This window comes from Macrobrachium nipponense, chromosome 23, assembly GCF_015104395.2.
Source record: "Macrobrachium nipponense isolate FS-2020 chromosome 23, ASM1510439v2, whole genome shotgun sequence".
Lineage (NCBI taxonomy): Eukaryota > Metazoa > Arthropoda > Malacostraca > Decapoda > Palaemonidae > Macrobrachium > Macrobrachium nipponense.
The window spans coordinates 71516324-71528823 of NC_061090.1; the positions used below are offsets into that span (position 1 = coordinate 71516324).

At 34.1% G+C, this 12500-nt stretch overlaps 1 protein-coding gene across 1 annotated transcript; it reads left to right on the top strand.

Annotated features, from left to right (window-relative positions):
• Nucleotides 1–8694: 8694 nt before the first annotated feature.
• Nucleotides 8695–9936, top strand: LOC135196962 (uncharacterized). Its single transcript, XM_064223824.1, has 3 exons — nt 8695–8749; nt 9036–9561; nt 9735–9936. Exons 2-3 carry the CDS (start codon nt 9106–9108, stop codon nt 9843–9845), a joined length of 567 nt encoding a protein of 188 aa, XP_064079894.1. The 5' UTR covers nt 8695–8749; nt 9036–9105; the 3' UTR covers nt 9846–9936.
• The last annotated feature ends 2564 nt before the right edge of the window (nt 9937–12500 follow it).

Below are 12500 nucleotides of genomic sequence, written 5' to 3' on the forward strand. Positions count from 1 at the left end.
TGGGGTGCCGGGGTGGGGGAGAGAGGTAATCAACAGGGTACCTGAATTACGCAAATGCAATGTCATTAAAAACTTTGATAACTACTGAGTACAGAGAACAAATCTGATTAAGATATCTCGTCAGCGGATTTTGTAATATAACTTTTAATAGAAAAGAGACTTTATGGACACCCTGTATATCATGTTCATATATATATATATATATATATATATATATATATATATATATATATATATATATATATATATATATATATATATATATATATATATATATATATATATATATATATATATATATATAGAAGGGAGAGTGGTATTTGATCTGTACATTGATAAACATAAATGTACGTATGTATGTATGTGTATATATATATATATTCTATATATATATATATATATATATATATATATATATATTATATAATTTGAAAATAAAAGGAGATATAGCAAGAAACTAGAATAACAATGAGTTCATAAAAATCACTCCTGATGTTATTTTTGTGATAACCTGTTCTTCAATGCCATTGTATCTTGACTTTTTTTCTCAAATATTTTAAAGTTCGATCATGACTTGAACTAATGAGAAAGTATCGAGCTTTACTTCAACACCAGTGGTAACTGGATGTTATATACTTATGACAGATGGTGTTCCGTGTAGGTCACCCTTCCAGGTATTGTCTTGCCTCTTAAGACCACAATTAGTACAGTGGACGAAAAGGTCTCAGTGTGATTGACGAAGTCATGATAAAATACAGATTTTTTTTATCCAGTTTCTAAAAGTCAAAAATAATGAAAGAAATCAAGGTTCCAGGATCCAGATATTCCTGGAGTCATCAGTGAACAATTCAAGATATTTGAAAGTCATTTTTCTGACAGTTTCAGGAACATGTCGAATGAAATATCTAAACTAAACTTGCTGTGTGGTTCTCAAGCTTTTTCGTGAGCGACCCTGTTTGGAACATTTCAACCCTTCGTGACCCCGAGTAAAGTCAAGAGAAGGGCGGTTCTCTAACTATGGGTCTGAGTAGCGAGATCAATTTTGATGGGTCGCAGGGACAAAGGAGAATGATCACGCTCTCTGTGTGTTTCAGTTACTTGATTGAATTCTTCTGTTAACCACAAATTACTTAACGTAATGTATGTTCATCCCCCCCTCCTCCTGGCCGCCCCCCTAATGGTTAGTATATCTTAGTTTAACCAGACCACTGAGCTGATTAACAGCTCTCCTAGATCTGGCCCGAAGGATTAGATATTTTCACGTGGCTAGGAACCAATTGGTCACCTAGCATCGGGACCTACAGCTTATTGTGGGATCCGAACCACATTCTATCGAGAACTGAATTTCTATCACCCGAAATAAATTCCTCTGATACCGCGTTGGCCGGGCCTAGAATCGAACTTCGGACCACCGGATTGGTAGCCGAGCGCGAAAACCATTCATCCAACGAGGCATTCCCACCTAATGGTGCCATAGTTCCCACTAGTTTAGTTTTGTGAATGAAAAGCTGTACAGATTATTCGTTTTATTTTTCAAAATTAAGTATATTTATCACTGTCGCGAATGATTAAAATGCTCCAAATAGCGTCGCTCACGAAAAAGTTTGTGAACTACTACAAGTTTAGAGTCTAGATATTCCTTGAGTCTTCTAATAAATATTCTTGAGTGCTTAAGAGCATTAGAAATTTAAGCTTGAGAATTACAGATATTCCTTCAAAACTAAAGTAAAGTTTTTTATATATTAGATTCATATATCCCTGGAATTCACAACGTGGCTTTTCTACATAGTTCCAGAGAATGTTGGATATTTCAAAAGTTTTCCAGAACTCCGCAAGGACTCAAGAGAAATAAAACTCCAGGATTAACATGGTCCCGGAAGCGTATTCCCGAAGTGCACTCAACGTTCGGCCAGACTCCGCCCCTATGGCCACTGTGGCGGAGATATTTCACTCCTAGCAGACACTCCTAGCAGACAACGCATTTCGTATTTCGCTCCGCCATACTGCCCTCTTCATTCTCCACCCAGTCATTAGCTTATTTTGTTGTTTTTATTATTTTTATGTTATGTAAACATGAAATTGTGATATATATCCATATTTTACGATAGCAATATCCATATTTTACTATGTAAATCGATCTTTTCATAAATTTATTGTAATATGATGCTAGCCAAAGTTTGTTTAGCGAAAGTGAAAGTTTGTTTACATTAGGATGTGAACGGTTGCCATGACAATTACACAAATATATCGTATTTCATCGTAAATGGAGCTCAAAATGTGGCAGATGATGGTGTTTCCATATATTATGATATATATTTACTTAATCAATATGAATAATAGTCAAATGACTTGCACATTTAAGAGGAAAGGAGCTTCGTTTCCTAAACCCGAAGTTTTGTTTACATTCGTCAGCTGATGTGTGGGCTAACTTTCTTCTTTTATTATATACGAGAGGAAATAAACCACAATATTTAATTTACTATTGTCATAAATACTTTGTTGTCTTGTTTTTATCAGTCAGCTGACTGACCTTTTAATTTTTCTCTTTACTCTGGGTGTAACCTAACCTTAGGAATTATTTTTTTCTTTTCTTTTGTGAGGACATATAAAGTGAAAATTCAGTCAAAAAAGGGAGATAGGAATTGACCATCCCTGTGTTCATGTAGAATATAGTATGTATATGGGGGGAGGGGGAATGGGAGTTGAAAGTTTCATCAACTTTGCTCAACAAATCCTTACAAAAGAAAGGGCAAAAGATGGTATCAATCCATTTGGCACATAATAGTTAATGCTGCATTTGCAGACTGAAAATCCCACTTATCCACTAATATGCTGGATCGCAAAAAATCATGGAAAAATGATTGACGCTGGGTTAGGCTATAAAGGGAGCAAAACTCAATGTAGGTTAACTGAAAGGCATTTTCCAGCAGAGTATGTTGACAAAAGTCACAAGCCCCGATGTATTGTATGCTCTTTCTTGCCTAAGAATTGCTTAAAGAAAGATAATGGTGAATGTAAGAGAAAGCAATCCTATTTTTGTTATTAATCTTTTGAAAAGCCACCTCTTTGTATGGCTTGAGACATCATACTATTAAGTGCACTGAAGGGCAGACGGTGCCAATGTGGAAAATAAATGTGTGAGGCTTTGATGAATTGGGTAAAGGAATGTTGGTAATTATGAAAAGGAATTTTTTTTTATTTTTCTCAATTTTTACCCTTGCATACACTTCTGTAGTATTATTCTAGTTGCACATGTCAAAAATGTACAGGCTCAACCTTCCTTTTTTAGATAGTACGCTTCAGAAAAATTATTTCCACTTCATGATACAATGACCTTAAGTTCAATACTTAGTTTGTGTTCTTTCATTTTTGTTTTCAGATATATTCACTTCTGTTATAACTTTCTAGTCCATACATGCTTTACCTGTTGTTACAACCTGCTCATCACTTTCTGTCATCTACACTGCAGTACAATGTTGCATAAATGGACGAACTTTTTCTGTACATCAAACATGGACATGATGGAGTTTAAAAAAATAAATGTCTATACTGTGAAAATATCTTACATCAGCCTCTATTGCTAAATAATACTAATGATAATACTATTAGGCTGCGAGATCAATTGTCTTACTTGCTGCAGACTTATAGTAAAAGGACAAGTGGGAGGACTCTTAAGTGCCAGAATACATACATACTAGACAAAAAATTATAATGTAAGAAAAATAAACCCATTTTCAACATTATTACAATAAATGTCTGTAGATAATAATTATATAAGCAGCTTGCTACGCACATGGATGCTAGTAGGTGACACATACACGAGTCATAGTAAATAGAAAATATAATCTGAAGATCACAGAAATGATAGGTGAGAAGTACAACGAAGTTCTAGCAAATATAAAGGTACTTTTCACAGTGGATGAAGACATGGTGAAAGGAATGATACTATCTTTCAGAAGACCAACTCTGGAGTAGGCAGCAGTGGTATGGAGATCTCATTCAAAAAGAAGCATAAATATAGAACTAAAGAAAGTACAAAGAGCAGTTACAAGATGGGTACCACAGCTCAGAAATTTGAGCTATGAAGATACACTAGCAAAGATAAGACACAAGGCTTAACTATTCACTAATGTTGATGGGTTTCCAATTGAGGCATCTCCTCTTGAATGCCAACTGGGCGTCTAGCAACTGATGTTGGTTGACAAGGTATTTTACCCCTGCCAGCTCCAGACAATTTAAATGATGCTCCATAAGAATGTAAGGAGCTATTTAGATTGTTAGTCGACTTTAATACCTTTCATTTCTTCATGAAAAAGCTACACTATTGCAAGAAGTTGGACGTGTGGTTTTCGCGTTCGGCTACAAATCCAGTGGTCTGAAGTTCGATTCTCGGCAATTGGGAATCAGAGGAATTTATTTCTGGAGATAGAAATCCATTTCTTGATAGGTGACCAATTGGTTCTTAGCCACGTAAAAATATCTAATCCTTCGGGCCAGCCCTAGGAGAGCTGTTATTCAGTTCAGTGGTCTGGTAAAACTAAGATATACTTAACTTTTTTGTCTCCCAGTGTATGCAGTGTGTCAGAAAAAAACTTCTGCTGCTGCTGCTGCAAAATGGTCATTAGGCGGTGGTGCATTTTTAACCGAGCTGTCAAGTGGATCAATAGCCTAACTGGCCACCTCATTTTCTAGAGGAGGTATTGACACAGCTTCCACCTTTATGGAAGTAGAAGCGCAAATATGCTAATAGAACCATCATGCACGTCATGGAATATTATAATTTCATCTGAAAAAAAATTCTACTGGTGGCAATTTTTCTGTTCCCTTCTTAGCCACTCCTGCTAACCAGTGTCGAGTTTCTGGTGTATTATCCAGCACCTGAGGTAGATTCATAACAGCAGTCTCACCACAAGCAATTTGGTGCTTGCAGACACTGCCAGTATTGCCAATCATACAATCACCATGCCAATGGCGAGATCTACATTATAATATATATCTTTTTTAGTGTTACTCACTACAATCAATCGAAATTCATCAATTCTGTTAACATGTTCTGGGGGATGGTGACCTTCTTTTTTTCTTCTTCTTCTTCGGCATAAGGCCACATCATGAATTATGCACACTTCATATCATGTTCAGTAGTATTTTTTATCTGATTTTCCAGTACTTCCAATACATATTCAGTGTAGACATTACTCAAAAGCTAAATATTTGAGAAAAAAAAGGTATAAATGCGTAGTGCCCAGTAAAAGTTTTTTTCACTCCCTTGTGTCGCTTGCCTGCATGTATGCACGTCTTTTACTCTTTGGTGCGCATTTACTCTTATAGACGAAGCTCACGTAATTTCTCTTAAAATAAGTGTCCTTCAATTTCATCGCCTCCTCTTCGGTTTTAGTATTTGTTCTTATTGCCAGCGTGTCTGTCGTGTCTTCCAGGATAATGTTATCGAATCCTTCATCCACAAAATCGAGGGATCTCATTGTTGCCATGCTACTTGGAACCAGAACCAACACAGTCACCACGTGCAAGATCTTTGTGGTAGGGTTGGAAGAAACTTGAAAATTGGAATTCCCTCCCCATCTCTGCTTTTATTTTGACTTGATGATGATGTTAGTAGGACTCGGAGGAGCGTGCCTTTGCATCGCCACCTCCTTTCTGATTATTTTAGATAATTTTAGATAATTTCCACAGAAAAATTATAAATAAGCAATAAAAGTTATATAAATACAAATATTATTCGTATATGAAACAACACACCACATTATTATGATCAATTCGCGTTACTGTCATGAGCATGACAACCATTCAGTTTCTAATGTAAAACCATGCATTTTCTCTAAACGAACTTTGGCTAGCATGATATTACGATGAATCTGTGAATAATATTGATTTATATAGCAAAATATGTATACTGCTATCGTAAATATGGATATACATCAAATTTCATGTTTACATAACATAAAAATAAAAAGTTTACAAAATTAGCGAACATCTGGGAGAGGAATGAACGGCATGGCGAGTGAGCAGTACGTAAAAACGGCAACAGATGGCAATATGTAGAAGCATAATGCGTCATCTGCAAAAGAAGCCTATAGAGCAAGAAGTCTCTTATGTAATAGCGAGTAAAGTGGTTCTCAACAGCGAAAGTTTATTGAATCTAAGTGGAAGCAAAACAGCCAAGAAAATGTTATATTCCTTGTTTAAATGTATCAGCTTAAATTGTGAAGAACACTGCGTTCGTTTGTGCAGATGCTGAGCGACTGCGCAGGACAGCCAACCACCACCAGATTCATACGATTTCATGTTTACATAAAGAAATAATAAACACATAAAGAAATAAGCTAATGACTGGGAGAAGAATGAAGTGGGCAGTATTGCGGAGCGCAATGCGAAATGCGTCGTCGCTAAGGAAGGAAAAGGAGATATCTCCGCCCATAGTGGGCATAGGGGCGGAGTCTGGCCCAACGTTGAGTGCACTTCGGGAATATGCGTCACGGAACAGTCATATGAATTATCTGCGAACTGGAAAACGCTGGATTTTTCCGAACGTTCCTGGAACTCTGATAGAAATCGGGAGAGCTACAGTTGGGTGGTTCAGTCATTCCTCCAATACTCAAATGAAATCCTACCAAGGATTTAGCCTCATTGTAACTCTTAATGAATTGGTTTAAAATTCTACCTGTTGTTTTCTAATTGTATTCCATAACTTCGTTGCGTTGGTGTTCTTAGTCGGTTTAAACAATCTCGATTTTTTTCATGCTCGGTAAGTTGTCGCAAGCAAATTTTGCATTTGCAGTTTACTGTTTGTTTTAAAATACGTGATCTTGGGGAAGGTGTGATTTTGCTTGATTTTGCTTTCATTGATATTTTTTACTTGCTAGGTGAAACTTTGGCAGTAAATGAAAGACCAGTATTTCAATAATTTTTAGACATTCCCAATATGAATATTGTAAGAAAAATAGAAAAAACAATATACAAAGTTAACTCGCTTAATTATGCCATTCTCTTTAACAGTATTTGCCTAAAAGAGGGTCTTCTACCAAAAAAATAATATAATAATAATAATAATAATGATAATAATAATAATAATAATAATAATAAACGCTGTACTGACCTTATGTTTTAAATTGAAAGAATTTATCTGATATTGAAAATGCTCTCTCTCTCTCTCTCTCATCCTACATTTATGTTTATGTAGATATTAAATATAATTATGACATTTATATATATATATATATATATATATATATATATATATATATATATATATATATCTATATATATATATATATATATATATATATATATAATTGTATATAATATATATATAGTATATATGCTTAAAAAATCACAGTAGATGCACGTGACTTCATTGAATAAACGAATACCACAGGAAAATGATAGGCAGAAATCCAAACGCTTTCGTCTTTACCAAGACATTGTCAAGGAACGAATGAAATACAGTTGGAAAGAAAGTTATCAGGTAAACAACAAGATCAAGAATAACAGATGGTTAATTGTCAAAAGGGTAAAAATTAAAGAGATAATCCAGGATTATCGGATATCACACGGTCACAAACCCAAACATAGATTTAACCCTAACAGAAACTACAACGTATTCGTATAGTCCAAAACTATATCTACAACTTTATTCATTATGAAGGCATCAAGTTTAAATAAACTAAGACTTAAATCTAGAACATTTCCATTATTTGACTTGATGAAACAAGATTCAATGATATGCCTTTTAACTGTGTCAATACATGGGATTAAGGCTCTTGCTTGACTCCAGTTAATAGGATGATCAAAATCTCTCATATGTACGAAGAATGCATTCGATATTTGCCCAGTTCTCACAGAATATTGGTGCTATTTGAGACGCTGTGAAAGAGATCTACTGGTTTGTCCGTAATAGACTTTATCACACTTTTTGCAACGAATTTCATATATGCAGCCTGGAAGATCTTTAGGAGAATTTTCTTATTACTAAACTCTTGACATTAATATTACTGAAAACAACATTTATGTTAAAAAGCTTTAAAATTCTAGGAATTTCAAAAGATCTTTCTTCATAAGGTAATTTTAGAATGTTATGCTTACCAAATTAAAGTTTGTCATTAGTTAAATAAAATGTGTGATATCCGATAATCCTGGATTATCTCTTTCATTTTTACCCTTTTGACAATTAACCATCTGGTATTCTTGATCTTGTTGTTTACCTGATAACTTTCTTTCCAACTGTATTTCATTCGTTCCTTGACAATGTCTTGGTAAAGACGAAACCGCTTGGATTTCTGCCTATCATTTTCCTATGGTATTCGCTTATACAGTATATGTATATGTGTGTAAATAGAATATGTATATAAATGTATGTATATACATACTACATAGTACATGCGTACGTACATATACTCGTATGAACATTCTGCAGAAGGCCAAGTCAAACCTGGCACAAATATCGCCCGACTTCAAACAATGACAACTCTAACCCTTTTAATATTCAGTTTCGAGTTCTGATAATTGTGCATTTGTCTGGAAACAGAATTAAACAATGAAATGTCGCAAAATCACGAAGGAAAGGTCCAACGACTTTCGCGGACGACCAAGGGCAAACCGCGGAGTCTCCTGAAAGAAGGAATTGCCGAAATTCGCGACTATAAAGAGGACTGCCTCGGCCGAGATAGGCGCAGTTCAACTGGTTCCTTACGCGAGACAAAAACAGCCATCTGTCAAGATGATGAAGAAAACGGTAAGAATAAGATTTTTCGGCGGAATGTCAGTAAAATATGAATGAGTTATAATTTATGAAATATGATTTCCTCTATGTCCAAATATAGTTTCTATTCAAATTTGTATATCAAATTTGGTTAGACTGAGAGATTTAGAAAGGTATTCAATTCAATATTTAGAATATATATACGGCTCTTTGGCTTGATATAATAATTGATTATTATCTATTCCATTTTTATTCTTAAGTTTATGTCTTTCTCTCTCTCTCTCTCTCTCTCTCTCTCTCTCTCTCTCTCTCTCTATAGGTGTTCTCCGCCTTCCTTTTGGTTGGCCTCGTCGTGATCACGGTGGCCGAACCAGAGCCCGAGCCTGTTCATGGTGGTGGCCATGGAGGAGGAGGATATGGCCATGGTGGTGGTGGCCATAAAGGTGGCCATGGAGGTGGTCATGGGGGAGGAGGGTATGGCCATGGTGGTGGCCATGGAGGGGGAGGATACGGCCATGGTGGTGGCCATGGAGGAGGAGGATACGGCCATGGTGGTGGCCATGGAGGAGGAGGATACGGCCATGGTGGTGTCCATGGAGGAGGAGGATACGGCCATGGTGGTGGCCATGGAGGAGGAGGATACGGCCATGGTGGTGGCCATGGTGGTGGTGGCCATGGTGGTGGTCATGGCGGAGGATATGGCCATGGTGGTGGCCATAAAGGTGGTCACGGGGGTGGCCACGGCGGAGGATATGGCCATGGTGGTGGCCATGGAGGTGGCCACGGCGGAGGATATGGCCATGGTGGTGGCCACGGTGGCCACGGTGGCGGAGGATATGGTTACGGTAAGTAGCAGATAAAATCAGCTTTTCAAATAATGTTTTTATCTTGTGGGCTTTTTTTTTTCCATTTTACTGAATCTCAAACAGCTTTCTCAACGTGAATCACCTTTAACAATAGATTTAAAAAAAGGTCGTAAACAGAATCTTTCATTTAATTTCTTTATATTTCATTTCAGGAAAGTAAGGAGTCACTTTGCAAGCGGTCGGTGTTTTCATCTTTCGAAGAGACATTGATGAAAACTGCTTTGCTGAAAGTCATTCCCGAAGATTTGTTAATTCGCCAGTAATATTTGTCCCTCTTCAGATTCAATTTTTAGGTCTACGAAATTGTAAAGTATATATATAATGTAATATATATATACATGTATATATAATCTGTTTCACCAGTGAACTGACTTCGTGTACAATTATATTTATCACACTGACTTGCAGTTTTATTTATCAATAATCTTTTTATTAGTTTTTTTTGAAATAGTGGGAAGATCCTTACTTTGTTGATAACAACATCCCATCTCAAATGAAATGTGAAATAAAAGACGAATGCTATCTTTGCTATTCAGTAACCTCTATTATTATTATTATTATTATTTTTTTTTTTTTTTTTTTTTTTTTTATTTTTTTTTTTTTTTTTTTTTTTTTTTTTTTTTGCTCTATCACAGTCCTCCAATTCGACTGGGGGGTATTTATAGTGTGGGGTTCCGGGTTGCATCCTGCCTCCTTAGGAGTCCATCACTCTTCTTACTATGTGTGCCGTTTCTAGGATCACACTCTTCTGCATGAGTCCTGGAGCTACTTCAGCCTCTAGTTTTTCTAGATTCCTTTTCAGGGATCTTGGGATCGTGCCTAGTGCTCCTATGATTATGGGTACGATTTCCACTGGCATATCCCATATCCTTCTTATTTCTATTTTCAGATCTTGATACTTATCCATTTTTTCTCTCTTTCTCTTCAACTCTGGTGTCCCATGGTATTGCGACATCAATGAGTGATACTTTCTTCTTGACTTTGTCAATCAACGTCACGTCTGGTCTGTTTGCACGTATCACCCTATCCGTTCTGATACCATAGTCCCAGAGGATCTTTGCATGATCGTTTTCTATCACTCCCTCAGGTTGGTGCTCGTACCACTTATTACTGCAAGGTAGCTGAGGAAGATTTAAAAAACAGGACAAAGAATAGTTAATCGTAATACAGCCAGTCTTTATTATATTGCTTTATTTTTATTATTATTATTATTATTATTATTATTATTATTATTATTATTATTATTATTATTATTATTATTATTATTATTATTATTATTGTTGTTATTATTATTATTATTATTATTATTATTATTATGATTATTATTATTATTATTATTATTATTATTATTATTTATCATGAATAAACAGCCGCTAATTTTGAGCAGTCAATAAAAGATTTTCACACCAAATCTCTGAGGAAGATTTAAAAAACAGGACAAAGAATAGTTAATCGTAATACAGCCAGTCTTTATTATATTGCTTTATTTTTATAATATATATACAGTAATGTTCTATATATCTGTTATCGTATATATACTATATATATATATATATATATATATATATATATATATATATATATATATATATATATATATATATATATATATATATATATATATATATATCTATATATATATATATATAACATATATATATATATATAATATTATTTTCATAACTTTGAATAACTAGATAAATAAATACATAAATAAATAAATAATCCGCCAGTTTCCCTGGTATTGTGAAGCTTTGTATCAATTTCTTCAATGAGATTTTAATCGACCAACTTCTTAAGGTGATGTATTGGAGTCGTCATATCAGTGTCTTGCTTTTTCTGAAACAGATTGAAGAACAATGATTAAATGGATGCGGTGAAAGCGCAGTATAAATCATATTTGAACATTACATGATAAAACTACAAGAAACATTTAGATAAAACAACAAGAAACATTTAGATAAAAAAATTTATGTATTATTCATCCGGGTCTCGTTGTTACCAATTATTAATCTCTGCAGATTCTCAAGGTATGTTGCAGGTTTTTGAAAACTAATATCCATAAAAACTTTGGATTCAAAAGGGCAAATATTCCCACTAATATATTTTTTTCAGTGTTTTCTGCAGGTCTCTAATAAATTATAAAACTTCAAGATGACACGAAAATTGACATAGGCGTCTAAGACATTAATGATTGATATTGAAAATTATGTCAAAGATTGCATAAACCTCTTAAAATTTAAATTAGAATTATTTGAAAATAATTTGAATAAATGAACAAACATCAAAGAAATTAGTAATTAATTTAACTTAAAAATAATTCGAAAAATTGCATAAACCTCGAAGAAAATCATAATTTACATAACTTGAAAATAATTTGAAAAATTTAATAAATGTCAAAGAAACTAATAATTGATTTAATTGAAAATAATTTAAAATATTGCATAAATCTCTGACACTAATAATATATATTTCTTGAACATAATTTGAAAAAATTACGTAAACCTCGAAGCAACTAATAATTGACATGACTTGAAAATTATCTGAAAATTTTAATAAACCTAGAAAAAAAATAATTGGCATGACTCGAATATAATTCCAAGAATTGCGCAAACCTTAGAGAAACTAATAATTGACATGACTTGAAAATAATTCCAAAAATTGCATAAACCTCGAAGAAAGTAATAATTGACATGACTTAAAAATAATTCCAGGAATTGCATAACCTCGAGGAAACTAATAATTGATATTAATTGAAAATAATTCGAAAAATTGCATAAATCTCAGACACTAATAATATATATTACTGAAAATAATTCGAAAAATTGAACAAACCTCGAAGATACTAATAATTAATTTAACTTAAAAATAGTTCGAAAAATTGAACAAACGTTAAAGAAATTTACCGTTTAGCCAAC

Excerpts from the sequence above, each read along its gene's own strand:
- LOC135196962 (XM_064223824.1), top strand. The coding sequence starts at position 9,106 with ATGGTGGTGGCCATGGAGGAGGAGGATATGGCCATGGTGGTGGTGGCC. Across the intron at positions 9,562-9,734 it reads TGGCGGAGGATATGGTTACG|GAAAGTAAGGAGTCACTTTG; the intron begins GTAAGTAGCAGA and ends ATTTCATTTCAG.